The sequence below is a fragment of the Gossypium raimondii genome, chromosome 8, assembly GCF_025698545.1.
Source record: "Gossypium raimondii isolate GPD5lz chromosome 8, ASM2569854v1, whole genome shotgun sequence".
NCBI lineage: Eukaryota > Viridiplantae > Streptophyta > Magnoliopsida > Malvales > Malvaceae > Gossypium > Gossypium raimondii.
In genome coordinates, this window is record NC_068572.1 from 59,801,565 (window position 1) to 59,827,367 (window position 25,803).

General features: G+C 32.8%; 2 protein-coding genes and 2 long non-coding RNA genes across 5 annotated transcripts; 2 read left to right on the top strand and 2 right to left on the bottom strand.

The window, feature by feature from the left end:
* Positions 1-3,143: 3,143 nt before the first annotated feature.
* LOC105793733 (uncharacterized) lies at positions 3,144-5,764 on the bottom strand. The gene is made up of 2 exons (XR_008198919.1): positions 5,667-5,764; positions 3,144-3,433 (listed from the first exon to the last, which is right to left on the bottom strand). It is a non-coding gene; the product is annotated as an uncharacterized LOC105793733 (long non-coding RNA).
* A 5,905-nt stretch (positions 5,765-11,669) lies between these two features.
* LOC128043134 (uncharacterized) lies at positions 11,670-14,273 on the bottom strand. Of its 2 annotated transcripts, none has more exons than XR_008198918.1 (2): positions 14,191-14,273; positions 11,670-11,959 (listed from the first exon to the last, which is right to left on the bottom strand). It is a non-coding gene; the product is annotated as an uncharacterized LOC128043134 (long non-coding RNA). The 2 variants fall into 2 exon arrangements; XR_008198917.1 differs by lacking the exon at positions 14,191-14,273 and adding an exon at positions 12,061-12,147.
* Positions 14,274-18,006: 3,733 nt separating this feature from the next.
* Positions 18,007-22,666, top strand: LOC105792682 (uncharacterized). The gene is made up of 8 exons (XM_052635286.1): positions 18,007-18,561; positions 18,854-18,949; positions 19,595-19,741; positions 19,791-20,100; positions 20,417-20,507; positions 20,707-21,034; positions 21,312-21,460; positions 21,861-22,666. Exons 1-8 carry the CDS (start codon positions 18,199-18,201, stop codon positions 22,372-22,374), a joined length of 1,998 nt encoding a protein of 665 aa, XP_052491246.1. The 5' UTR covers positions 18,007-18,198; the 3' UTR covers positions 22,375-22,666.
* A 581-nt stretch (positions 22,667-23,247) lies between these two features.
* Positions 23,248-24,534, top strand: LOC105793734 (NAC domain-containing protein 40). Its single transcript, XM_052620331.1, has 2 exons — positions 23,248-23,599; positions 23,972-24,534. Exons 1-2 carry the CDS (start codon positions 23,398-23,400, stop codon positions 24,280-24,282), a joined length of 513 nt encoding a protein of 170 aa, XP_052476291.1. The 5' UTR covers positions 23,248-23,397; the 3' UTR covers positions 24,283-24,534.
* Positions 24,535-25,803: the final 1,269 nt, after the last annotated feature.

The window sequence follows — 25,803 nt, forward strand, 5'->3', positions numbered from 1 at the left end:
AAACTCTAATTGTGGTTCAAATGTATACTTGAAGCTTTAATTTTGATTTAATCATACACATTTAAAGAAATAAATACATCTCAAGAATGGGTTGCCTGAGACTTTAGATCAAAGAAGTGACTCTTTTCTGCGAATCGGTTTATCAAAGGTATGGCTGCTAATCCAGGAAAATTTAATTTGGTCGGTGAGAGATGGGAGCAGTATTAAATGTCGGAGTGACCCGTGGATTCCTATTGTTGGTCCTTTTCGCAATCATATTTGATCTCACTCCAACTTGGCGTCGGATTGCTTTCTTAAGGGTATGGTCACTGATGAAGGATATTGGAATCTGAGTCTTTTTCGACTTTGGCATCTTGAAGAGATCATTTTTAGGATTGTGGGGATTCCCCCTCCATGTCCAAGAGTTGGACCGGATAAAGTCATATGGGGTAGTACATCAACAGGAACCTTCACACTCAATAGTGCGTGTGGGAAGATTCGGGAAAAGTAGTCGAACCCAAAAGAGGCTATTTGACAACGTCCATGGAAATTTCAAGATCCTCAAATGATTGGATACTTCATCTGGCTTGCCTTTCAGCAGAGTCTTATTACTAATGTAGAAAGAGTGAAAAGGCGCTTGAGTCATGATTGTTCTTGTGGGTTCTGTTGTCATGAATATGAAGATGTGCTACACGTTTTAAGAGGTTGTCCGGCAGCTAGAGATATTTGGAAACACATAATTCCAAAAGATAAGGTATCCTGGTTTTATTCAGGTGGGCTTATGGAGTGGCTAGAGGCAGATTTACAGAATTCTCAACAATTATATGTAGGAGATGTCGATTGGAAATGCTTTATTGGACTCATTACGTGGCGTATTTGGGAAAATCGTACAGGGACTATATCCATATTTTATACTTTTCTTTTCTAATTTAATTACGAATGCACTTTTTTTAAAAAAATTAGTTATCCATACATGCTTTCTAAAAGAAAATTGAGCAGCAAAAATTAACAAATGAAATTTTTTGTAAACAAAATTCAAAAGAGAATATATATTATATTGTTTATTATAATAATTTATTCTTATTGTGATATTATAGCAAAAAATTCAATTACAACTTATACTAAATTCAATATGTTCTTTAAACATGACCATTTAATGGTCCAAACACGGATTCTACTGTAGTTTCTACATTGGCGCAATCACACTTTCCAAGACACAAACGCATGAAGCGGAGGTGGACAACCAGGAGAACCATGACCGATTTATGCAATCTTTGCTACTCTTGCAAGTCAAAGACCTAGCATTCACATTATTTAAACTATCTGCAAAAATGGCCATTGTTTATACTTCTTACATATATTAAAATCTATAAAAATATTGAAAATTATAAAATAAATAAGAAAAAATGTGGATAAATAAATACCAAAAGTAGAAAGGAATAGCACAAGCAACAAAACCATGGTTGTGGTTGATGGCTTCATTTTTCTTTCCTCCAAAAATATTGCAAAACTTTTTATTTTAAGGTTGTATGATCCTTAAAGATGAAATTCTAAGCCTTATATAGGCAACAGTGGAAAGAAAGTTTAGGAAAGAAATCAGCTAACCTTATAATGATAATTTGATTCTATTTTATATTTAGTTACCAGATTTGTTTGCCAATAATATTTACTTTCCAATTTTAAAAGAAATCTTGAATAATTTTACACTTACTACCATAAAAATGTCATTCTATTTTATTTTTATAGGATAAATCTCAAAATTATACATGAACTTTGATTTAGCGTATAATTGTATACATGAACTTTAATTTGGTGTAATTGTTAAAGATATGTGACCCAAATTCTTGTTAAATACAAATACAAGTGATAAGATAGGGGGATCTACGGTACAGGCTGCACAAGTAAAATCCGTATAGAAGTATGCTTCCACTATTTGATGTTGATTAGAATAAGGTGTTTTAACCTTCTTGCACAAGTGAAAACCTATAAATAGACGTAGTCGTCTCTCCTCTTGTATTCATTCAATTCGACATAGTAAATTTTCTTCTCCTCTTGTGGTTTTTTTCAAAAGGGTTTCCACGTAAAATCTATGTGTTCTATTTTTTCTCTTTTCTTGCCATTATCGACATTCTATTTTTACAGTAATCATACACGTGAAACTCTAATTGTGGTTCAAATGTATACTTGAAGCTTTAATTTTGATTTGATCATACACATTTAAAGAAATAAATACATCTCAAGAATGGGTTGCCTGAGACTTTAGATCAAAGAAGTGACTCTTTTCTGCGAATCGGTTTATCGAAGGTATGGCCGCTAATCCAGGAAAATTTAATTTGGTCGGTGAGAGATGGGAGCAGTATTAAATGTCGGAGTGACCCGTGGATTCCTATTGTTGGTCCTTTTCGCAATCATATTTGATCTCACTCCAACTTGGCGTCGGATTGCTTTCTTAAGGGTATGGTCACTGATGAAGGATATTGGAATCTGAGTCTTTTTCGACTTTGGCATCTAGAAGAGATCATTTTTAGGATTGTGGGGATTCCCCCTCCAAGCCCAACAGTTGGACCGGATAAAGTCATATGGGGTAGTACATCAACAGGAACCTTCACACTCAATAGTGCGTGTGGGAAGATTCGGGAAAAGTCGTGGAACCCAAAAGAGGCTATTTGACAACGTCCATGGAAATTTCAAGGTCCTCAAATGATTAGATACTTCATCTGGCTTGCCTTTCAGCAGAGTCTTATTACTAATGTGGAAAGAGTGAAAAGGCGCTTGAGTCATGATTGTTCTTGTGGGTTCTGTTGTCATGAATATGAAGATGTGCTACACGTTTTAAGAGGTTGTCCGGCAGCTAGAGATATTTGGAAACACATAATTCCAAAAGATAAGGTATCTGGTTTTATTCGTGTGGGCTTATGGAGTGGCTAGAGGCGATTCTGAATTCTCAACAATTATATGTAGGAGATGTCGATTGAAATGCTTTATTGGACTCATTACGTGGCGTATTTGGGAAAATCGTACAGGGACTATATCCATATTTTATACTTTTCTTTTCTAATTTAATTACGAATGCACTTTTTTTAAAAAAATTAGTTATCCATACATGCTTTCTAAAAGAAAATTGAGCAGCAAAAATTAACAAATGAAATTTTTTGTAAACAAAATTCAAAAGAGAATATATATTATATTGTTTATTATAATAATTTATTCTTATTGTGATATTATAGCAAAAAATTCAATTACAACTTATACTAAATTCAATATGTTCTTTAAACATGACCATTTAATGGTCCAAACACGGATTCTACGGTAGTTTCTACATTGGCGCAATCACACTTTCCGGAGACACAAACGCATGAAGCAGGAGGTGGACAACCAGGAGAACCGCACTGATTTATGCAATCTTTGCTACTCTTGCAAGTCAAAGACCTAGCATTCACATTATTTAAACTATCTGCAAAAATGGCCATTGTTTATACTTCTTACATATATTAAAATCTATAAAAATATTGAAAATTATAAAATAAATAAGAAAAAATGTGGATAAATAAATACCAAAAGTAGAAAGGAATAGCACAAGCAACAAAACCATGGTTGTGGTTGATGGCTTCATTTTTCTTTCCTCCAAAATATTGCAAAACTTTTTATTTTAAGGTTGTATGATCCTTAAAGATGAAATTCTAAGCCTTATATAGGCAACAGTGGAAAGAAAGTTTAGGAAAGAAATCAGCTAGCCTTATAATGATAATTTGATTCTATTTTATATTTAGTTACCAGATTTGTTTGCCAATAATATTTACATTCCAATTTTAAAAGAAATCTTGAATAATTTTACACTTACTACCATAAAAATGTCATTCTATTTTATTTTATAGGATAAATCTCAAAATTATACATGAACTTTGATTTAGCGTATAATTGTATACATGAACTTTAATTTGGTGTAATTGTTAAAGATATGTGACCCAAATTCTTGTTAAATACAAATACAAGTGATAAGATAGGGGATCTACTGACAGCAATTTGCACAAGTAAAATCCGTATAGAAGTATGCTTCCACTATTTGATGTTGATTAGAATAAGGTGTTTTAACCTTACTGCACAAGTGAAAACCTATAAATAGACGTAGTCGTCTCTCCTCTTGTATTCATTCGAATTCGACATAGTAAATTTTCTTCTCCTCTGCCCGTGGTTTTTTTCAAAAGGGTTTCCACGTAAAATCTATGTGTTCTATTTTTTCTCTTTTCTTGCCATTATCGACATTCTATTTTTACAGTAATCATACACGTGAAACTCTAATTGTGGTTCAAATGTATACTTGAAGCTTTAATTTTGATTTAATCATACACATTTAAAGAAATAAATACATCTCAAGAATGGGTTGCCTGAGACTTTAGATCAAAGAAGTGACTCTTTTCTGCGAATCGGTTTATCGAAGGTATGGCCGCTAATCCAGGAAAATTTAATTTGGTCGGTGAGAGATGGGAGCAGTATTAAATGTAGGAGTGACCCGTGGATTCCTATTGTTGGTCCTTTTCGCAATCATATTTGATCTCACTCCAACTTGGCGTCGGATTGCTTTCTTAAGGGTATGGTCACTGATGAAAGATATTGGAATCTGAGTCTTTTTCGACTTTGGCATCTAGAAGAGATCATTTTTAGGATTGTGGGGATTCCCCCTCCAAGCCCAACAGTTGGACCGGATAAAGTCATATGGGGTAGTACATCAACAGGAACCTTCACACTCAATAGTGCGTGTGGGAAGATTCGGGAAAAGTCGTGGAACCCAAAAGAGGCTATTTGACAACGTCCATGGAAATTTCAAGGTCCTCAAATGATTAGATACTTCATCTGGCTTGCCTTTCAGCAGAGTCTTATTACTAATGTAGAAAGAGTGAAAAGGCGCTTGAGTCATGATTGTTCTTGTGGGTTCTGTTGTCATGAATATGAAGATGTGCTACACGTTTTAAGAGGTTGTCCGGCAGCTAGAGATATTTGGAAACACATAATTCCAAAAGATAAGGTATCCTGGTTTTATTCAGGTGGGCTTATGGAGTGGCTAGAGGCAGATTTACAGAATTCTCAACAATTATATGTAGGAGATGTCGATTGGAAATGCTTTATTGGACTCATTACGTGGCGTATTTGGGAAAATCGTACAGGGACTATATCCATATTTTATACTTTTCTTTTCTAATTTAATTACGAATGCACTTTTTTTAAAAATTAGTTATCCATACATGCTTTCTAAAAGAAAATTGAGCAAAAAATTAACAAATGAAATTTTTGTAAACAAAATTCAAAAGAGAATATATATTATATTGTTTATTATAATAATTTGTTCTTATTGTGATATTATAGCAAAAAATTCAATTACAACTTATACTAAATTCAATATGTTCTTTAAACATGACCATTTAATGGTCCAAACACGGATTCTACGGTAGTTTCTACATTGGCGCAATCACACTTTCCGGAGACACAAACGCATGAAGCAGGAGGTGGACAACCAGGAGAACCGCACTGATTTATGCAATCTTTGCTACTCTTGCAAGTCAAAGACCTAGCATTCACATTATTTAAACTATCTGCAAAATGGCCATTGTTTATACTTCTTACATATATTAAAATCTATAAAAATATTGAAAATTATAAAATAAATAAGAAAAATGTGGATAAATAAATACCAAAAGTAGAAAGGAATAGCACAAGCAACAAAACCATGGTTGTGGTTGATGGCTTCATTTTTCTTTCCTCCAAAAATATTGCAAAACTTTTTATTTTAAGGTTGTATGATCCTTAAAGATGAAATTCTAAGCCTTATATAGGCAACAAGGGAAAGAAAGTTTAGGAAAGAAATCAGCTAGCCTTATAATGATAATTTGATTCTATTTTATATTTAGTTACCAGATTTGTTTGCCAATAATATTTACATTCCAATTTTAAAAGAAATCTTGAATAATTTTACACTTACTACCATAAAAAATGTCATTCTATTTTATTTTTATAGGATAAATCTCAAAATTATACATGAACTTTGATTTAGCGTATAATTGTATACATGAACTTTAATTTGGTGTAATTGTTAAAGATATGTGACCCAAATTCTTGTTAAATACAAATACAAGTGATAAGATAGGGGGATCTACGGTACAGGCTGCACAAGTAAAATCCGTATAGAAGTATGCTTCCACTATTTGATGTTGATTAGAATAAGGTGTTTTAACCTTACTGCACAAGTGAAAACCTATAAATAGACGTAGTCGTCTCTCCTCTTGTATTCATTCGAATTCGACATAGTAAATTTTCTTCTCCTCTGCCCGTGGTTTTCTTCAAAAGGGTTTCCACGTAAAATCTATGTGTTCTATTTTTTCTCTTTTCTTGCCATTATCGACATTCTATTTTTACAGTAATCATACACGTGAAACTCTAATTGTGGTTCAAATGTATACTTGAAGCTTTAATTTTGATTTAATCATACACATTTAAAGAAATAAATACATCTCAAGAATGGGTTGCCTGAGACTTTAGATCAAAGAAGTGACTCTTTTCTGCGAATCGGTTTATCGAAGGTATGGCCGCTAATCCAGGAAAATTTAATTTGGTCGGTGAGAGATGGGAGCAGTATTAAATGTCGGAGTGACCCGTGGATTCCTATTGTTGGTCCTTTTCGCAATCATATTTGATCTCACTCCAACTTGGCGTCGGATTGCTTTCTTAAGGGTATGGTCACTGATGAAGGATATTGGAATCTGAGTCTTTTTCGACTTTGGCATCTAGAAGAGATCATTTTTAGGATTGTGGGGATTCCCCCTCCATGTCCAACAGTTGGACCGGATAAAGTCATATGGGGTAGTACATCAACAGGAACCTTCACACTATATAGTGCGTGTGGGAAGATTCGGGAAAAGTCGTGGAACCCAAAAGAGGCTATTTGACAACGTCCATGGAAATTTCAAGGTCCTCAAATGATTAGATACTTCATCTGGCTTGCCTTTCAGCAGAGTCTTATTACTAATGTAGAAAGAGTGAAAAGGCGCTTGAGTCATGATTGTTCTTGTGGGTTCTGTTGTCATGAATATGAAGATGTGCTACACGTTTTAAGAGGTTGTCCGGCAGCTAGAGATATTTGGAAACACATAATTCCAAAAGATAAGGTATCCTGGTTTTATTCAGGTGGGCTTATGGAGTGGCTAGAGGCAGATTTACAGAATTCTCAACAATTATATGTAGGAGATGTCGATTGGAAATGCTTTATTGGACTCATTACGTGGCGTATTTGGGAAAATCGTGCACAGGACTATATCCATATTTTATACTTTTCTTTTCTAATTTAATTACGAATGCACTTTTTAAAAAAATTAGTTATCCATACATGCTTTCTAAAAGAAAATTGAGCAGCAAAATTAACAAATGAAATTTTTTGTAAACAAAATTCAAAAGAAAATATATATTATATTGTTTATTATAATAATTTATTCTTATTGTGATATTATAGCAAAAATTCAATTACAACTTATACTAAATTCAATATGTTCTTTAAACATGACCATTTAATGGTCCAAACACGTATTCTACGGTAGTTTCTACATTGGCGCAATCACACTTTCCGGAGACACAAACGCATGAAGCGGAGGTGGACAACCAGAGAACCATGACCGATTTATGCAATCTTTGCTACTCTTGCAAGTCAAAGACCTAGCATTCACATTATTTAAACTATCTGCAAAATGGCCATTGTTTATACTTCTTACATATATTAAAATCTATAAAAATATTGAAAATTATAAAATAAATAAGAAAAATGTGGATAAATAAATACCAAAAGTAGAAAGGAATAGCACAAGCAACAAAACCATGGTTGTGGTTGATGGCTTCATTTTCTTTCCTCCAAAAATATTGCAAAACTTTTTATTTTAAGGTTGTATGATCCTTAAAGATGAAATTCTAAGCCTTATATAGGCAACAAGTGGAAAGAAAGTTTAGGAAAGAAATAAGCTAACCTTATAATGATAATTTGATTCTATTTTATATTTAGTTACCGATTTGTTTGCCAATAATATTTACTTTCCAATTTTAAAAGAAATCTTGAATAATTTTACACTTACTACCATAAAAAATGTCATTCTATTTTATTTTTACAGGATAAATCTCAAAATTATACATGAACTTTGATTTAGCGTATAATTGTATACATGAACTTTAATTTGGTGTAATTGTTAAAGATATGTGACCCAAATTCTTGTTAAATACAAATACAAGTGATAAGATAGGGATCTACTGCAATTTGCACAAGTAAAATCCGTATAGAAGTATGCTTCTACTATTTGATGTTGATTAGAATAAGGTGTTTTAACCTTACTGCACAAGTGAAAACCTATAAATAGACGTAGTCGTCTCTCCTCTTGTATTCATTCAATTCGACATAGTAAATTTTCTTCTCCTCTGCCTGTGGTTTTTTCAAAAGGGTTTCCACGTAAAATCTATGTGTTCTATTTTTCTCTTTTCTTGCCATTATCGACATTCTATTTTTACAAGAATCATACCGTGAAACTCTAATTGTGGTTCAAATGTATACTTGAAGCTTTAATTTTGATTTAATCATACACATTTAAAGAAATAAATACATCTCAAGAATGGGTTGCCTGAGACTTTAGATCAAAGAAGTGACTCTTTTCTGCGAATCGGTTTATCAAAGGTATGGCTGCTAATCCAGGAAAATTTAATTTGGTCGGTGAGAGATGGGAGCAGTATTAAATGTCGGAGTGACCCGTGGATTCCTATTGTTGGTCCTTTTCGCAATCATATTTGATCTCACTCCAACTTGGCGTCGGATTGCTTTCTTAAGGGTATGGTCACTGATGAAGGATATTGGAATCTGAGTCTTTTTCGACTTTGGCATCTTGAAGAGATCATTTTTAGGATTGTGGGGATTCCCCCTCCATGTCCAAGAGTTGGACCGGATAAAGTCATATGGGGTAGTACATCAACAGGAACCTTCACACTCAATAGTGCGTGTGGGAAGATTCGGGAAAAGTCGTGGAACCCAAAAGAGGCTATTTGACAACGTCCATGGAAATTTCAAGATCCTCAAATGATTGGATACTTCATCTGGCTTGCCTTTCAGCAGAGTCTTATTACTAATGTAGAAAGAGTGAAAAGGCGCTTGAGTCATGATTGTTCTTGTGGGTTCTGTTGTCATGAATATGAAGATGTGCTACACGTTTTAAGAGGTTGTCCGGCAGCTAGAGATATTTGGAAACACATAATTCCAGAAGATAAGGTATCCTAGTTTTATTCAGGTGGGCTTATGGAGTGGCTAGAGGCAGATTTACAGAATTCTCAACAATTATATGTAGGAGATGTCGATTGGAAATGCTTTATTGGACTCATTACGTGGCGTATTTGGGAAAATCGTGACAGGACTATATCCATATTTTATACTTTTCTTTTCTAATTTAATTACGAATGCACTTTTTTAAAAAATTAGTTATCCATACATGCTTTCTAAAAGAAAATTGAGCAGAAAAATTAACAAATGAAATTTTTGTAAACAAAATTCAAAAGAGAATATATATTATATTGTTTATTATAATAATTTATTCTTATTGTGATATTATAGCAAAAATTCAATTACAACTTATACTAAATTCAATATGTTCTTTAAACATGACCATTTAATGGTCCAAACACGGATTCTACTAGTAGTTTCTACATTGGCGCAATCACACTTTCCGGAGACACAAACGCATGAAGCAGGAGGTGGACAACCAGGAGAACCGCACTGATTTATGCAATCTTTGCTACTCTTGCAAGTCAAAGACCTAGCATTCACATTATTTAAACTATCTGCAAAATGGCCATTGTTTATACTTCTTACATATATTAAAATCTATAAAATATTGAAAATTATAAAATAAATGAGAAAAATGTGGATAAATAAATACCAAAAGTAGAAAGGAATAGCACAAGCAACAAAACCATGGTTGTGGTTGATGGCTTCATTTTTCTTTCCTCCAAAATATTGCAAAACTTTTTATTTTAAGGTTGTATGATCCTTAAAGATGAAATTCTAAGCCTTATATAGGCAACAAGTGGAAAGAAAGTTTAGGAAAGAAATCAGCTAACCTTATAATGATAATTTGATTCTATTTTATATTTAGTTACCAGATTTGTTTGCCAATAATATTTACATTCCAATTTTAAAAGAAATCTTGAATAATTTTACACTTACTACCATAAAAAATGTCATTCTATTTTATTTTTATAGGATAAATCTCAAAATTATACATGAACTTTGATTTAGCGTATAATTGTATACATGAACTTTAATTTGGTGTAATTGTTAAAATATGTGACCCAAATTCTTGTTAAATACAAATACAAGTGATAAGATAGGGGATCTACAGACAATTTGCACAAGTAAAATCCGTATAGAAGTATGCTTCCACTATTTGATGTTGATTAGAATAAGGTGTTTTAACCTTCTCGCTCAAGTGAAAACCTATAAATAGACGTAGTCGCTCTCCTCTTGTATTCATTCGAATTCGACATAGTAAATTTTCTTCTCCTCTGCCGTGGTTTTTTCAAAAGGGTTTCCACGTAAAATCTATGTGTTCTATTTTTTCTTTTCTTGCCATTATCGACATTCTATTTTTACAAGTAATCATACACGTGAAACTCTAATTGTGGTTCAAATGTATACTTGAAGCTTTAATTTTGATTTAATCATACACATTTAAAGAAATAAATACATCTCAAGAATGGGTTGCCGAGACTTTAGATCAAAGAAGTGACTCTTTTCTCGCGAATCGGTTTATCAAAGGTATGGTCGCTAATCCAGGAAAATTTAATTTGGTCGGTGAGAGATGGGAGCAGTATTAAATGTCGGAGTGACCCGTGGATTCCTATTGTTGGTCCTTTTCGCAATCATATTTGATCTCACTCCAACTTGGCGTCGGATTGCTTTCTTAAGGGTATGGTCACTGATGAAGGATATTGGAATCTGAGTCTTTTTCGACTTTGGCATCTTGAAGAGATCATTTTTAGGATTGTGGGGATTCCCCCTCCATGTCCAACAGTTGGACCGGATAAAGTCATATGGGGTAGTACATCAACAGGAACCTTCACACTCAATAGTGCGTGTGGGAAGATTCGGGAAAAGTCGTGGAACCAAAAAGAGGCTATTTGACAACGTCCATGGAAATTTCAAGATCCTCAAATGATTGGATACTTCATCTGGCTTGCCTTTCAGCAGAGTCTTATTACTAATGTAGAAAGAGTGAAAAGGCGCTTGAGTCATGATTGTTCTTGTGGGTTCTGTTGTCATGAATATGAAGATGTGCTACACGTTTTAAGAGATTGTCCGGCAGCTAGAGATATTTGGAAACACATAATTCCAAAAGATAAGGTATCCTGGTTTTATTCAGGTGGGCTTATGGAGTGGCTAGAGGCAAATTTACAGAATTCTCAACAATTATATGTAGGAGATGTCGATTGGAAATGCTTTATTGGACTCATTACGTGGCGTATTTGGGAAAATCGTACAGGGACTATATCCATATTTTATACTTTTCTTTTCTAATTTAATTACGAATGCACTTTTTTTAAAAAAATTAGTTATCCATACATGCTTTCTAAAAGAAAATTGAGCAGCAAAAATTAACAAATGAAATTTTTTGTAAACAAAATTCAAAAGAGAATATATATTATATTGTTTATTATAATAATTTATTCTTATTGTGATATTATAGCAAAAAATTCAATTACAACTTATACTAAATTCAATATGTTCTTTAAACATGACCATTTAATGGTCCAAACACGGATTCTACGGTAGTTTCTACATTGGCGCAATCACACTTTCCGGAGACACAAACGCATGAAGCAGGAGGTGGACAACCAGGAGAACCGCACTGATTTATGCAATCTTTGCTACTCTTGCAAGTCAAAGACCTAGCATTCACATTATTTAAACTATCTGCAAAAATGGCCATTGTTTATACTTCTTAAATATATTAAAATCTATAAAAATATTGAAAATTATAAAATAAATAAGAAAAAATGTGGATAAATAAATACCAAAAGTAGAAAGGAATAGCACAAGCAACAAAACCATGGTTGTGGTTGATGGCTTCATTTTTCTTTCCACCAAAAATATTGCAAAACTTTTTATTTTAAGGTTGTATGATCCTTAAAGATGAAATTCTAAGCCTTATATAGGCAACAGTGGAAAGAAAGTTTAGGAAAGAAATCAGCTAACCTTATAATGATAATTTGATTCTATTTTATATTTAGTTACCAGATTTGTTTGCCAATAATATTTACTTTCCAATTTTAAAAGAAATCTTGAATAATTTTACACTTACTACCATAAAAAATGTCATTCTATTTTACTTTTATAGGATAAATCTCAAAATTATACATGAACTTTGATTTAACGTATAATTGTATACATGAACTTTAATTTGGTGTAATTGTTAAAGATATGTGACCCAAATTCTTGTTAAATACAAATACAAGTGATAAGATAGGGATCTACTAGCAATTTGCACAAGTAAAATCCGTATAGAAGTATGCTTCCACTATTTGATGTTGATTAGAATAAGGTGTTTTAACCTTCTCGCACAAGTGAAAACCTATAAATAGACGTAGTCATCTCTCCTCTTGTATTCATTCGAATTCGACATAGTAAATTTTCTTCTCCTCTGCCCGTGGTTTTTTTCAAAATGGTTTCCACGTAAAATCTATGTGTTCTATTTTTTCTCTTTTCTTGCCATTATCGACATTCTATTTTTACAGTAATCATACACGTGAAACTCTAATTGTGGTTCAAATGTATACTTGAAGCTTTAATTTTGATTTAATCATACACATTTAAAGAAATAAATACATCTCAAGAATGGGTTGCCTGAGACTTTAGATCAAAGAAGTGACTCTTTTCTGCGAATCGGTTTATCAAAGGTATGGCTGCTAATCCAGGAAAATTTAATTTGGTCGGTGAGAGATGGGAGCAGTATTAAATGTCGGAGTGACCCGTGGATTCCTATTGTTGGTCCTTTTCGCAATCATATTTGATCTCACTCCAACTTGGCGTCGGATTGCTTTCTTAAGGGTATGGTCACTGATGAAGGATATTGGAATCTGAGTCTTTTTCGACTTTGGCATCTAGAAGAGATCATTTATAGGATTGTGGGGATTCCCCCTCCATGTCCAACAGTTGGACCGGATAAAGTCATATGGGGTAGTACATCAACAGGAACCTTCACACTCAATAGTGCGTGTGGGAAGATTCGGGAAAAGTCGTGGAACCCAAAAGAGGCTATTTGACAACGTCCATGGAAATTTCAAGATCCTCAAATGATTGGATACTTCATCCGCTTGCCTTTCAGTGAGTCTTATTACTAATGTAGAAAGAGTGAAAAGGCGCTTGAGTCATGATTGTTCTTGTGGGTTCTGTTGTCATGAATATGAAGATGTGCTACACGTTTTAAGAGATTGTCCGGCAGCTAGAGATATTTGGAAACACATAATTCCAAAAGATAAGGTATCTGGTTTTATTCAGGTGGGCTTATGGAGTGGCTAGAGGCAAATTTACAGAATTCTCAACAATTATATGTAGGAGATGTCGATTGGAAATGCTTTATTGGACTCATTACGTGGCGTATTTGGGAAAATCGTACAGGGACTATATCCATATTTTATACTTTTCTTTTCTAATTTAATTACGAATGCACTTTTTAAAAAATTAGTTATCCATACATGCTTTCTAAAAGAAAATTGAGCAGAAAAATTAACAAATGAAATTTTTGTAAACAAAATTCAAAAGAGAATATATATTATATTGTTTATTATAATAAGTTATTCTTATTGTGATATTATAGCAAAAAATTCAATTACAACTTATACTAAATTCAATATGTTCTTTAAACATGACCATTTAATGGTCCAAACACGGATTCTACGGTAGTTTCTACATTGGCGCAATCACACTTTCCGGAGACACAAACGCATGAAGCAGGAGGTGGACAACCAGGAGAACCGCACTGATTTATGCAATCTTTGCTACTCTTGCAAGTCAAAGACCTAGCATTCACATTATTTATGCTATCTGCAAAAATGGCCATTGTTTATACTTCTTACATATATTAAAATCTATAAAAATATTGAAAATTATAAAATAAATAAGAAAAAATGTGGATAAATAAATACCAAAAGTAGAAAGGAATAGCACAAGCAACAAAACCATGGTTGTGGTTGATGGCTTCATTTTTCTTTTCTCTAAAAATATTGGAAAACTTTTTTTTTAAGGTTGTATGATCCTTAAAGATGAAATTCTAAGCCTTATATAGGCAACAGTGGAAAGAAAGTTTAGGAAAGAAATCAGCTAACCTTATAATGATAATTTGATTCTATTTTATATTTAGTTACCAAATTTGTTTGCCAATAATATTTACTTTCCAATTTTAAAAGAAATCTTGAATAATTTTACATTTACTACCATAAAAATTGTCATTCTATTTTATTTTTATAGGATAAATCTCAAAATTATACATGAACTTTGATTTAATGTATAATTGTATACATGAACTTTAATTTGGTGTAATTGTTAAAGATATCTGACCCAAATTCTTGTTAAATAAAAATAGAAGTTACAAGATAGGGGGATCTACGGTACAGGCTGCATAAGTCAAATCCGTGTAGAAGTACGCTTCCACTATTTGGTGTTGATTAGAATAAGGTGTTTTAACTTTACTGCACAAGTGAAAACCTATAAATAGACGTAGTCGTCTCTCCTCTTGTATTCATTCGAATTCGACATAGTGAATTTTCTTCTCCTCTGCCCGTGATTTTTTCCAAAAGGGTTTCCACGTAAAATCTATATGTTCTATTTTTTCTCTTTTCTTGCCATTATCGACATTCTATTTTTACAGTAATCATACACGTGAAACTCTAATTGTTGTTCAAATGTATACTTGAATCTTTAATTTTGATTTAATTATACACATTTAAAGAAATAAATACATCTCAAGAATGGGTTGCCTGAGACTTTAGATCAAAGAAGTGACTCTTTTCTCTGAATAGGTTTATCAAAGGTATGGCCACTAATCCAGGAAAATTTAATTTGGTCGGTGAGATATGGGAGCAGTATTAAATGTCGGAGTGACCCGTGGATTCCTACTGTTGGTTCTCTTCGCAATCATATATGATCTCACTCCAACTTGGCGCCGGATTGCTTTCTTAAGGGTTTGGTCACTGAGGAAAGATATTGGAATCTTAGTCTTTTCCGACTTTGGCTTCTAGAAGATATCATTTTTAGGATTATGGGGATTCCCCCTCCATGTCCAACATTTGGACCGAATAAAGTCATATGGGTAGTACATCAACAGGAACCTTCACATTCAATAGTTCATATGGGAAGATTCGGGAAAAGTCGTGGAACCCAAAAGAGGCGATTTGACAAATTCCATGGAAATTTCAAGGTCCTCAGATGATTAGATACTTCATATGGCTTGCCTTTCAGCAAAGACTTATTACTAATGTAGAAAGAGTGAAAAGGCACTTGAGTCATGATTGTTCTTGTGGGTTTTGTTGTCATGGATATGAAGATGTGCTACACGTTTTAAGAGATTGTCCGGCAGCTAGAGATATTTGGAAACACATAATTCCAAAAGATAAGGTATCTTGGTTTTATTCAGGTGGGCTTATGGAGTGGCTAGAGGCAAATTTAGCGAATTCTCAACAGTTATATGTAGGAGATGTCGATTGGAAATGCTTTATTGGACTCATTACGTGGCGTATTTGGGAAAATCGTAACCTTCTCACATTCCAAGGTATTCCATGGAGTGCAAGCGAAATTGTTAAAGTCTCTTACAGTTGGGCCAAATAGTCTGTTTCATGTAGTAAAAAGGTAACAAAGATTGATGAGCAACCAAATATTTCTCCTTCGTCCTTTTACGGGAATTGGATCTACTCAAGGACAAATGGTGTGGTCAAAGTGGGTAGAGGGTTTGTTGTAGTTGGAGGAGTTCTGCGGAATCGAATTGAAAGGTGGATCATTGATTTTAACAGATTTTTGGGGTTTTGTTCCATTACTGAGGCTGAGTTATGAGGTATCAAAGATGGTTTAGAGCTTCTTTTGGAACCGAATTTTGATAGCGTCTTAATTCAGACAAATAGCATGGAGGCAATCAACGCAATTCAAGAACAGGCTTCTAGTGGTTCAAAATTGGCATTGTTTAGGAGGATTCACCAACTCTTATCTAGAATAGAATATTGGACCACTCGACATATTCCTAGGGAAGGTAGTAAGGAAGCAGATGGAATCACTAAATTAGTACAAGAAAGGAGAGAAGGCTACAAGTATTCGAGGCTTCCCCTTTGGGAAGTTAGTTTTATGTTAATGTAACTCTTTCAAGTTTTTTAATCTATTCACCAAAAAAAATATATCAATTTATTTTTATATTGGATAAATATAATTATTTATGTATGCAATATAAAAACATTATATCAATAATTGTGTTAATAATTTACAAGAACGAGATCAAATCAAAATTTCATGTATAAAATTACACAAAATCAATGTTCATGTATATAGTTGCACATTAAACCATAGTTCATGTGTAATTTTGAGATTTATCCCTATATTTACTTATCAAAATTTCCAACAATATTTACTTTTCAAATTTAAAATAAATGATTTTTAAAATCTATAATAAATTATTTAATTTCATAGGATTAGAATTTAGAGATAATTAGTCCCACAGTATTCAAGAAAGAAACCTAAAATTGTTGGGTGTGGAAATAAGGATTGAATTTTTTGTGCATAATGATTGAGAGACTTTGTTAGATTACATTATTTTATTTCGTAGGATTAGAATTAGCATTCAATTGGGGATTGAGTATTAGCTCGATTGGTATGAGTATTGTTGTCAATGCAGAAAAACATGGGTTTAAATGCGCTGAAACGTATTATCCTCCTATTTATTAGTTGGGAATGGTCTATGTGTAATTCTAAGTATTATATTAAAAAAGAGCAGATATGATCAAAATTTATAATGAGAGTTCTAGATATTGTTTGTATATTAAGAGTTTCGTTCAATATTGATGAGAGTTTTTTTAAGTAAATTATCGTACTACTTATTATTCAATTGTTAATAAATATTTTATAACTATATTTTTAATGTTGAATTTTTCACGAACATAAAAACATTTTACATTTTGATTACATGTTAAATAATGCTACCTAACATGATGACATTTTAACGAGCTATATAAAATTTGGTATCTGAACTAGAAAATAATTGAAATACATTTAATATTCTTAATTAGATTTATATATCTATTTAAGTTTATTATTATTAATTTCAAACAATGTATTTTATTTTTCATTCGATGTTATTTTATAAATGCACACCTTTAATATCTTATTAAGGTTATATTAGGAATTTAAATTTTTTCATTTAAATATTTTTTTCTTATTTATTCACTCTCATGTTTTCCTCTCGTGTTTTACAGAGATTTCACTTTTCCTTATTTTTTACTTTTTATTATAAATATCTTATTTTTCTTTTGGTTAAAATGTGCTTATAGTTTATGTACTTTTGAACATTAAAATTTAGTCCTTATCTTGTATTTCATGGAATTTAGTTTTTCTACTTTTAGATTTCAAAATTCAAGTAAAACTCTTAACATTATTATTTTTATTAAATTGGTTGCTCGATATTTTGAAATAAAAAAACTACTCACTTAATAGTCATGTAATTAAAAATATGTTGTAATTAATTTAACATGAAAATTAATAGTAATAATAATTGGACCTGAATTTTGAAATATGAAAAAATAAAGGGACTAAATTCTTAGAAATACAAGCATATGGACAAATTCCTAATTTTCAATAAGTACAGGGACTACATCCATATTTTATACTTTTCTTTTCTATTATTTCGGGGCAAATCGGTTCATTATCCCGGTTGACAGAATTATACATCCGGTTCAACTTAAAACCGCCATTTCACCCTAAAAAACACAAACCCTACCAAAACCCTGAACCTTTCCTTCTTTCACTTTGCGTCTCTCTTTTTGCTTCCAGCATTTTTCACCCACCATGCAACTTCAGAAATCTTGCTTTTAAAGCCAATCCCTTTTGACAAGAAAAGCCTTAGAACCCCAAATCCAATCTCACATTTATTTTCTTTCCTGGGGGTGTTCAAAAAAAAAATGGCAAAAACTTGTGCAATGGGACTAATCTCAGCTCTTGCAGCAGCTTCTGCATCTTCTTCACTTTTATCCCAAACCAATCAAAACGTTGCTTTTGCTGATGGACCCTTCAATTTTCCTTTATTTTCTTCTTCTTCTCCTTCCCCTTCCCCTTCCCCTTCAGGCTCTCCTCAGTCATCTACTGGGCAACTACCATCTCAGTCGTCTGCTTCACCGGCATCTACGACTGATAAGGAAGGTTCTGGGAATGTTAAGGCTAGGAATGATAATCCAAGGACGTCCTCTGCTGGGTTTGATCCTGAGGCTTTGGAAAGAGGAGCCAAGGCTTTGAGGGAAATCAGCAGTTCCTCTAATGCGAAAAAGGTTTCACCTTTGGACTCCAGAAGTTTAGGTTTCGTTGTTTTATATGTTTGATTTGGGGTTTTCTAGGCCTTTTGGAAAGTGGGTTTCTTTGATTTTGTAGCTTTTTTGAAGGATTTTAATGGATTTTTGTAAAGTTCATTGAAGTGGCATTCTTTTAAATGTTTAGTTTCTGAGTCAGTTGGTTTGGATTTTTTTTTATTTGAGATTATGAGGATTGAATTAGTTGAATCTTGGTCATTCATTTTGTTAAAAAGGTAAATTTTTTATGCTAATGGCTGATTGCTTGTTGTAGGCTTTTGAACTTATGAAGAAGCAAGAAGAGACAAGGCAGGCAGAGTTGGCTGAAAGAGCTGCAGAATTTAAGGCAATGCAAGCCCAAGCTGAAACTGTAAGTTTTCTTCTGAAATATCTCCTTATGAAGATTTGGTGGCATGGATATATTAATTTCTAATATTAGAACTCTAATCAGATTTTTAATTCTTGGAATTAAATGTTTGTATTTGTTGTCAATTAAATGCATATGTTTTGCTTGTGTCATTCTCAAATATCATTTCTTTTTCTGTTTTTAGGAGTGTAAATAATGTTTAGTGTAATCAAATTAGTCAATTACCATTTTCATTATAAGGCTAATTTGCACTAAAAACCCATTTGTACATTTATCATTTTCATTATAAGCCTAATTTGCAGTAAAAGCCCTTTTATACGTAAAAGTGCTTAGTTTACTACACGCTGTAACGTTATTGGCCCTTGTAAACCAAATGTTGCAATGTCATCTTCCTAACATTTGAATACCTACTAATCACATTCCATTGGAATATGGGGATGGTAAGGCACCAAACACCACCTTAATGGCCTTTGGGAGATACAGGCTTTGTCATTTAAATAGTTGGTTTACAATGTTATGAAAACTGAATGTTCTACATTTCATATTCTTTATCCAAACTTGCTTCGGAATGTTGTTATGCATTTGAAACTCTGTTATGGTATGTTGTTTTTCTTTTTCGTTTTTTATTACCTACATGCTTGCTGGCAGGAAAGACAAAGGGTAATATATGATGAACAGAAGAAACTAACTCAGCATCAAGCCCAAACAAAGTCACAGATGGCTCGTTACGAGGATGAATTGGCAAGGAAGAGGATGCAGGCATGTATCTATATATACTTTTGCATTCATGAAATAGTTACCATGAAATATATGGAAAACAAAATGAATGTCTATGTTATTGTAGGCAGAAAACGAATACCAAAGAGCCAGGAATCAGGAGCTTGTAAAACTGCAAGAGGAATCAGCAATTAGACAGGAGCAGGCTCGAAGAGCTACAGAAGAACAGATTCAAGCACAGCGTCGACAAACAGAGAGGGAGAAAGCTGAGATCGAACGTGAAACAATCAGAGTGAAAGCTATGGCAGAAGCAGAAGGGAGAGCCCATGAAGCAAAGCTTGCTGAAGAAGTCAATAGGCGCATGCTTGTAGATCGTGCAAATGCAGAAAGAGAGAAGTGGGTTGCTGCGATTAATACTACTTTTGATCACATTGGAGGTATTAATTCCATATCATGCATCCTGTAATTGTAGGGAGCTTTAAACAGCTACATTCCAAAAATGATATGTTCTCTTTTTCCTATAGTTTCTGTATGATCTAATCTAGTAGAAGATAACTGTGCACTGATCAATCCTGCCGCTCCTATGTTTTCTTGCCGTACTGAATGCATTATTTGCTTATTTATGTATTCTTTTCTGGCCTGAAATAGAATTGCTGCTGAATGATTACTTTGATATGTTTCTTAAGTTGCATTTGTTTATCTTATACTACTGAAGAAGCTGTGGTTTATTGTCGATGAAATCTTTTTGTCTAGGTGGTTTGCGAGCCATTTTGACAGATCAAAACAAGCTGGTTGTGGCTGTTGGAGGATTGACTGCTCTGGCAGCTGGTATTTATACTACCAGGTAAATTATAGATTTTGCTTGAAGATTCGTATTTTGCGTCTCTGTTTGCCTTGTATAATTGTATATGTTTTGAGGTGTTGATGAGTTGCTTCAAGTTCATTCAATTCTTTCATCAGAGTTTGCCAGTGCTGATTATCGGTTTATTTATTTGTCACAATTCGAGTGTAATTGCTTTTCATTTGTCATCCCTCTGGGGCAGGGAAGGTGCGAGGGTGATTTGGGGCTACGTAGATAGAATACTGGGGCAGCCATCACTTATCCGTGAATCTTCCAGAGGGAAGTATCCTTGGTCTGGCATATTTTCACGTGCTATGAGCTCTCTACGCAAGGGGGATAAAACGTCGTCAAAAAATGGAAATGGGTTTGGTGAGGTGATTTTGCACCCTTCCCTTCAAAAACGAATTCAGCAACTATCGGGTGCAACTGCCAATACAAAAGCTCACCAAGCACCGTTTAGGAATATGCTTTTCTATGGCCCTCCTGGAACAGGAAAAACAATGGCTGCAAGAGAACTGGCTGGAAAATCTGTATGAGCTCCTATACCTTCATTGTCCCATTTATAGCTAGCACTTACGTTTATCTTTTATTTGCAGATTAAAAAAATGCATATTTTGATTCTTTGACCATCTTTTGGGTAGTTCAATCTGATGTTAGACTTTGGGTATACATTCGGATTTAAGTGTTGGATACAAATATGTATCCTACATGAATTTGTTCGAATTTTAAAAGTTCTTTGACCATCTTGAATTTGATGCTGTTTTCTTCATTTGTTTTAGTTCTCTGATATATTATATTATTGTTCAGGGATTAGATTATGCGTTGATGACAGGTGGAGATGTTGCTCCATTGGGACCACAGGCAGTTACAAAGATACACCAGTTATTTGACTGGGCAAAGAAGTCCAAGAGAGGCTTGTTGCTGTTCATTGATGAAGCAGATGCATTTTTATGCGAGTAAGTTGACACCATTTGGTTATTTTGCTCCTACTTCTCATTTTTCTTGATGTACCTGTGTCAGTGTTTGACACCCATGTCAAGTATAGGGATATGACCCTGAAAGGATCCTCCAAATATATGGAAAAACTGAGAAGATAAATTGAACATACCTATGTTATACATATTCCTGTATCGGAACTTACACTCGAGTCCATGTAACCAAGTTCTTAATCATGAAACAATCTCCCTTCATAGTTGTTTAGCCAAGAAGAGGTATTAGTCTTAGTGGTAACAATCACATGTCCTCGATAACTGTTGTATACGGAAGTAACCGACCTAGGATGAAAACATTAGAATCCATTGTTAATTTGGAAGGTTACCTTTGAATATTGATTGGTTCAGCTTAACTGTTTTGCAGACGGAACAAAACCTACATGAGTGAAGCTCAAAGAAGTGCACTCAATGCTCTTCTTTTCCGAACAGGTGACCAGTCCAAGGACATAGTCCTTGCTCTTGCTACAAACCGTCCTGGTGATCTTGATTCAGCTGTGGCCGATCGCATTGATGAAGTACTGGAATTCCCTTTGCCCGGGGAAGATGAACGCTTCAAACTCCTAAAGCTCTATCTAGACAAGTACATAGCTCAGGCCGGTTCAAGAAAACCCGGTTTGCTTCAAAATCTTTTCAAAAAGCAGCAGCAAAAGATCGAGATCAAAGGACTGACCGACGATATCTTAAGGGAAGCTGCAGCGAAGACTGAAGGATTTTCCGGAAGGGAAATAGCCAAACTGATGGCGAGCGTTCAAGCAGCTGTTTATGGAAGTGAGAACTGTGTGCTTGACCCGAGCCTATTCCGGGAAGTGGTAGATTATAAGGTTGCAGAACATCAACAAAGAAGGAAACTGGCTGGCGCGGATGGAGATGGCGCATGATTCAATTACGGGTTTCTTCGGGGGTGAGTTTAGCTGATTAGAAGGCCCGATTTTTAGAGTATAGGGCATCGTGTTGTCATTGTTTTCCCTCATACAATTGGGGTAGAGGTACAAATATATATTGATGTTGAAGTTTTTAATAGGTTAAAATTTGTTTCCCATAAATCCTATGGTTATTCTATACCATAGCCTATGTTAACCAGATTCTTGTTTTCATCTAGTATGTGTCCATTTACATATAACTATCAAGTTTTGAATTTTATTAAATTAATTATTATTATTTAAAATTTAACATATGTAAGTAATTGAAATAAAATTAGGAAAAGGAATTTATTGAAGAATTACATTTGATTTAGAAAGGATTTTTAAATTAGGAAAAGGAATTTATAAGAATTTAACGTATTGCGTGCAGATAAAATTAGGTTAAAATATATAATAGGTCCATGTATTCATTATAAATTTAAAATTTAGTCTTTTTACTTTTCAGATTTTAAAATTTAAGTTTAATTGTTAATACTGTTAAAATTTTTTATGACATTCAAATACAGAAAATAAAACCCCCTCTTGTTGGCAATGTACGTTAAAAATGGCATTGTAATAAACTTGATTTTAACAAAATAGAGTTAACAGCATTGACAGTTAAATTTGAATTTTAAAATTTGAAAAGTAAAGAGATCAAATCCTCGGAAATAAAAATAGGGGACTAAATTCTAAATTTATAAATAATACAGAACCTATTGTATATTTTAACCATAAAAATATTTTTTTAAAAAGAAGTTGCGATCAATTCGATGAAATCCAATTAATTAAATGCGATACTATTTTTGTTTATTTGTTTTACAAAAAATTCTCTAAAAATTACAGTCCTACTCGGTACTCCTACACAATTAGGATTAGTGAAAAACTTCAATCTTCTTACATATATATATATATATATCAAAACCCCAAGTTTTGTATTCTCCAAGGAAAAAAAAAAACTACAAATATACACAGAGCAACATCAAAACACTAAGTTTTGTAACAATGGCGGCGGCTTTAGTTTCTGATGATAGTTTCCTGGATGAGTATGAAGACAAGGCATTACCAATTGGGTATAGATTTGTTCCTCGAGATCATGAGTTGATTTCCTTTTATCTCTTCAACAAAATCAAGGGATTTCAGCTTCCTTCTGATGTTGTCAAAAACATTGATTTTTATTACTTGGATCCGTTTCATTTTTCACCTTGTAAGTTGTTATCTAAACATTAAAGCTTTACGTTTATCCGACTTTCGATAGTCTTTAATGAAGATTTTGTTTTATACTTCTTCCGTGAGCATGGATGTTTAGAGAGGAGATAAGCTCAAACAACGCGATTGTCTCATTGAGTGTTAGAGAAGATGAACCATACGAGTTGTTCATAATTGAACTTGATTTGCCTTAAATGTCCCATAGTATATAGCGTATGAGTTGAATTCTAACCATGTGTAATTTGCATGGTTTGTGTTCTTAAGCATCCAATGAGACACTTTTACTCTCGATACTCGAACTTTTAACAGAGATGAGAAGCAACATTAGTTAAACAGAAGCATGAATAAATTGTTGTATTTGTTTTTACAGGTGAATTTAAGCATGGTAGGAAGAATAATGAAGCTTATTACTTCACCAAAACGAAGGAAATAAGGTCCAAAATGGATCGAATAGAACGACATACGAGAAATGGTTACTGGAAATCTTGTGGAAAGGCGGAGGAGATCAAACATGGGGATAGAATAATTGGGTTGAAGAGATTGTTTGTGTTTCATTGGAGAATCCCAGAATTAGGGTTTGGGAATTGGGTGATGCATGAATTCAGCCTTCACCCTACCTTGCTTATACCTCATCCACTACTTGATGAAAAAATCAAGGCCAAGGTATGTTTATATATTTAATTTGTAATAAATATATAATTTGTAATACATAAAAATATACATGCTCATGGGTTGGGCCACATGATCCGGCTCGAAAATCCGTCCAAAAAGTGGGAAGGTTTGAGTAAAAATATAGGCTTGAAAAATGGGTTTGGGCAAAAAATAAGGCTAGTTTAAAAAACGGATCGAGCCTTAGGTAAGACTTTTTTGCTTGGGCCTGACCCTGCCCGAATATGCAAAAATAAAATACAATTATTTTTTTTACTATTTCTTGCTGTGTTTTTTATTGTTTTGTTAATATTTTCTTGTTTTTTTCACTATTTTACTACTATTTCATTATTATGTTACTACTATTTTGGTGTTATTATATAATTCTTATTTTATTGTTAATTTTGTTACTATTTTAGAGGCATTTGTTCGTTAAGTTGCACTTATTTTAGTATACATTTTAATTTTTTATAAACATTTATTTTAATGTTTTTAATGTTTTAGATGTATTATATTTTTAAAAATTTATATAAAAATAATATAAAAATTTAATATAGACGTATCGGACTTCGAGTTTTAATATTTTTATCTAGATCAAACCTAACAAAAGGGCTTAAAATTTTAATTTAGCTCAACTTAAACCCAACACCTCTAAATAAAAATAAAAAGTTAATTGTGAAAGTAGATTCTTCTTATATGAAGTATAAATTAATAATTTTAATATATTTAATTTTTAAAAACAAAACAAAACAATTTATTATTTTTCTGATTTGTTTTTTTGATTTGTTTTCGATTCAACGATGTGTAATTTGCGTAATCGTAAATGAGAAAGGCTATTATGGAGTATAGTGAATAGGGTTTTTTTCCCTTTTATTATTAAATCCATTTCTTTCGCAAATATTATTATTCAAGTTCAATGTTAAATAGTTTATATTATCGATCGAGTCTTAGTTCAGTTGGTATTAATATTGTTGTTGGTATAAGAGAATATGATTGAAACGCATTATCATTTTATTTGAGGATTGAAAAAAATTATGTGTAGTTTTAGGTAATTATAATTTTATATTTTTTAAATATTTATGTTTGATATTTATTTAAAATAACTATACTACATTATTTTTAAATAGTATTAAAATTAAATATATTCATATCAATTATTTATACTTGTCATTTACTTTTTATAATATTTAATGTATAATTGGTAAAGGTGTACATTCTAAATTTTGAATATTTAAATTTAAGACTTATTATACATAATTATATGTGTAATTTTCAAATTTCACTTACTATGTGTGAATAATTAAATTCTAATTTTTTAACTAAACCCAACTTGGTATAATTAGATTTATTCAAAATCGATTCTTGGCTTACATTCAAAAAGTTTGTACAAATATCTCGGTCTAGACAATATATGAAAAATAAGATTGGATAATAAAATTAATTCAATTTAAAATAACAACTGCACCTAACATTTAAGGCTCAATTATGGCAAAAGAATAATATATTTGAGTCTAACCCAATTATTTTATACTTTTGTAATATATTATTATTTGA

What these genes read in the sequence shown, in the direction of transcription:
- LOC105792682 (XM_052635286.1), top strand. Translation starts at nt 18,199, where the DNA reads ATGGCAAAAACTTGTGCAATGGGACTAATCTCAGCTCTTGCAGCAGCT. An exon ending in ACTTTTGCATTCATGAAATA is followed by an intron (nt 19,742 to 19,790) that starts GTTACCATGAAA and finishes ATGTTATTGTAG; the next exon opens with GCAGAAAACGAATACCAAAG. An exon ending in GCTGGTATTTATACTACCAG is followed by an intron (nt 20,508 to 20,706) that starts GTAAATTATAGA and finishes CCTCTGGGGCAG; the next exon opens with GGAAGGTGCGAGGGTGATTT.
- LOC105793734 (XM_052620331.1), top strand. Translation starts at nt 23,398, where the DNA reads ATGGCGGCGGCTTTAGTTTCTGATGATAGTTTCCTGGATGAGTATGAA. An exon ending in TCCGTTTCATTTTTCACCTT is followed by an intron (nt 23,600 to 23,971) that starts GTAAGTTGTTAT and finishes TTGTTTTTACAG; the next exon opens with GTGAATTTAAGCATGGTAGG.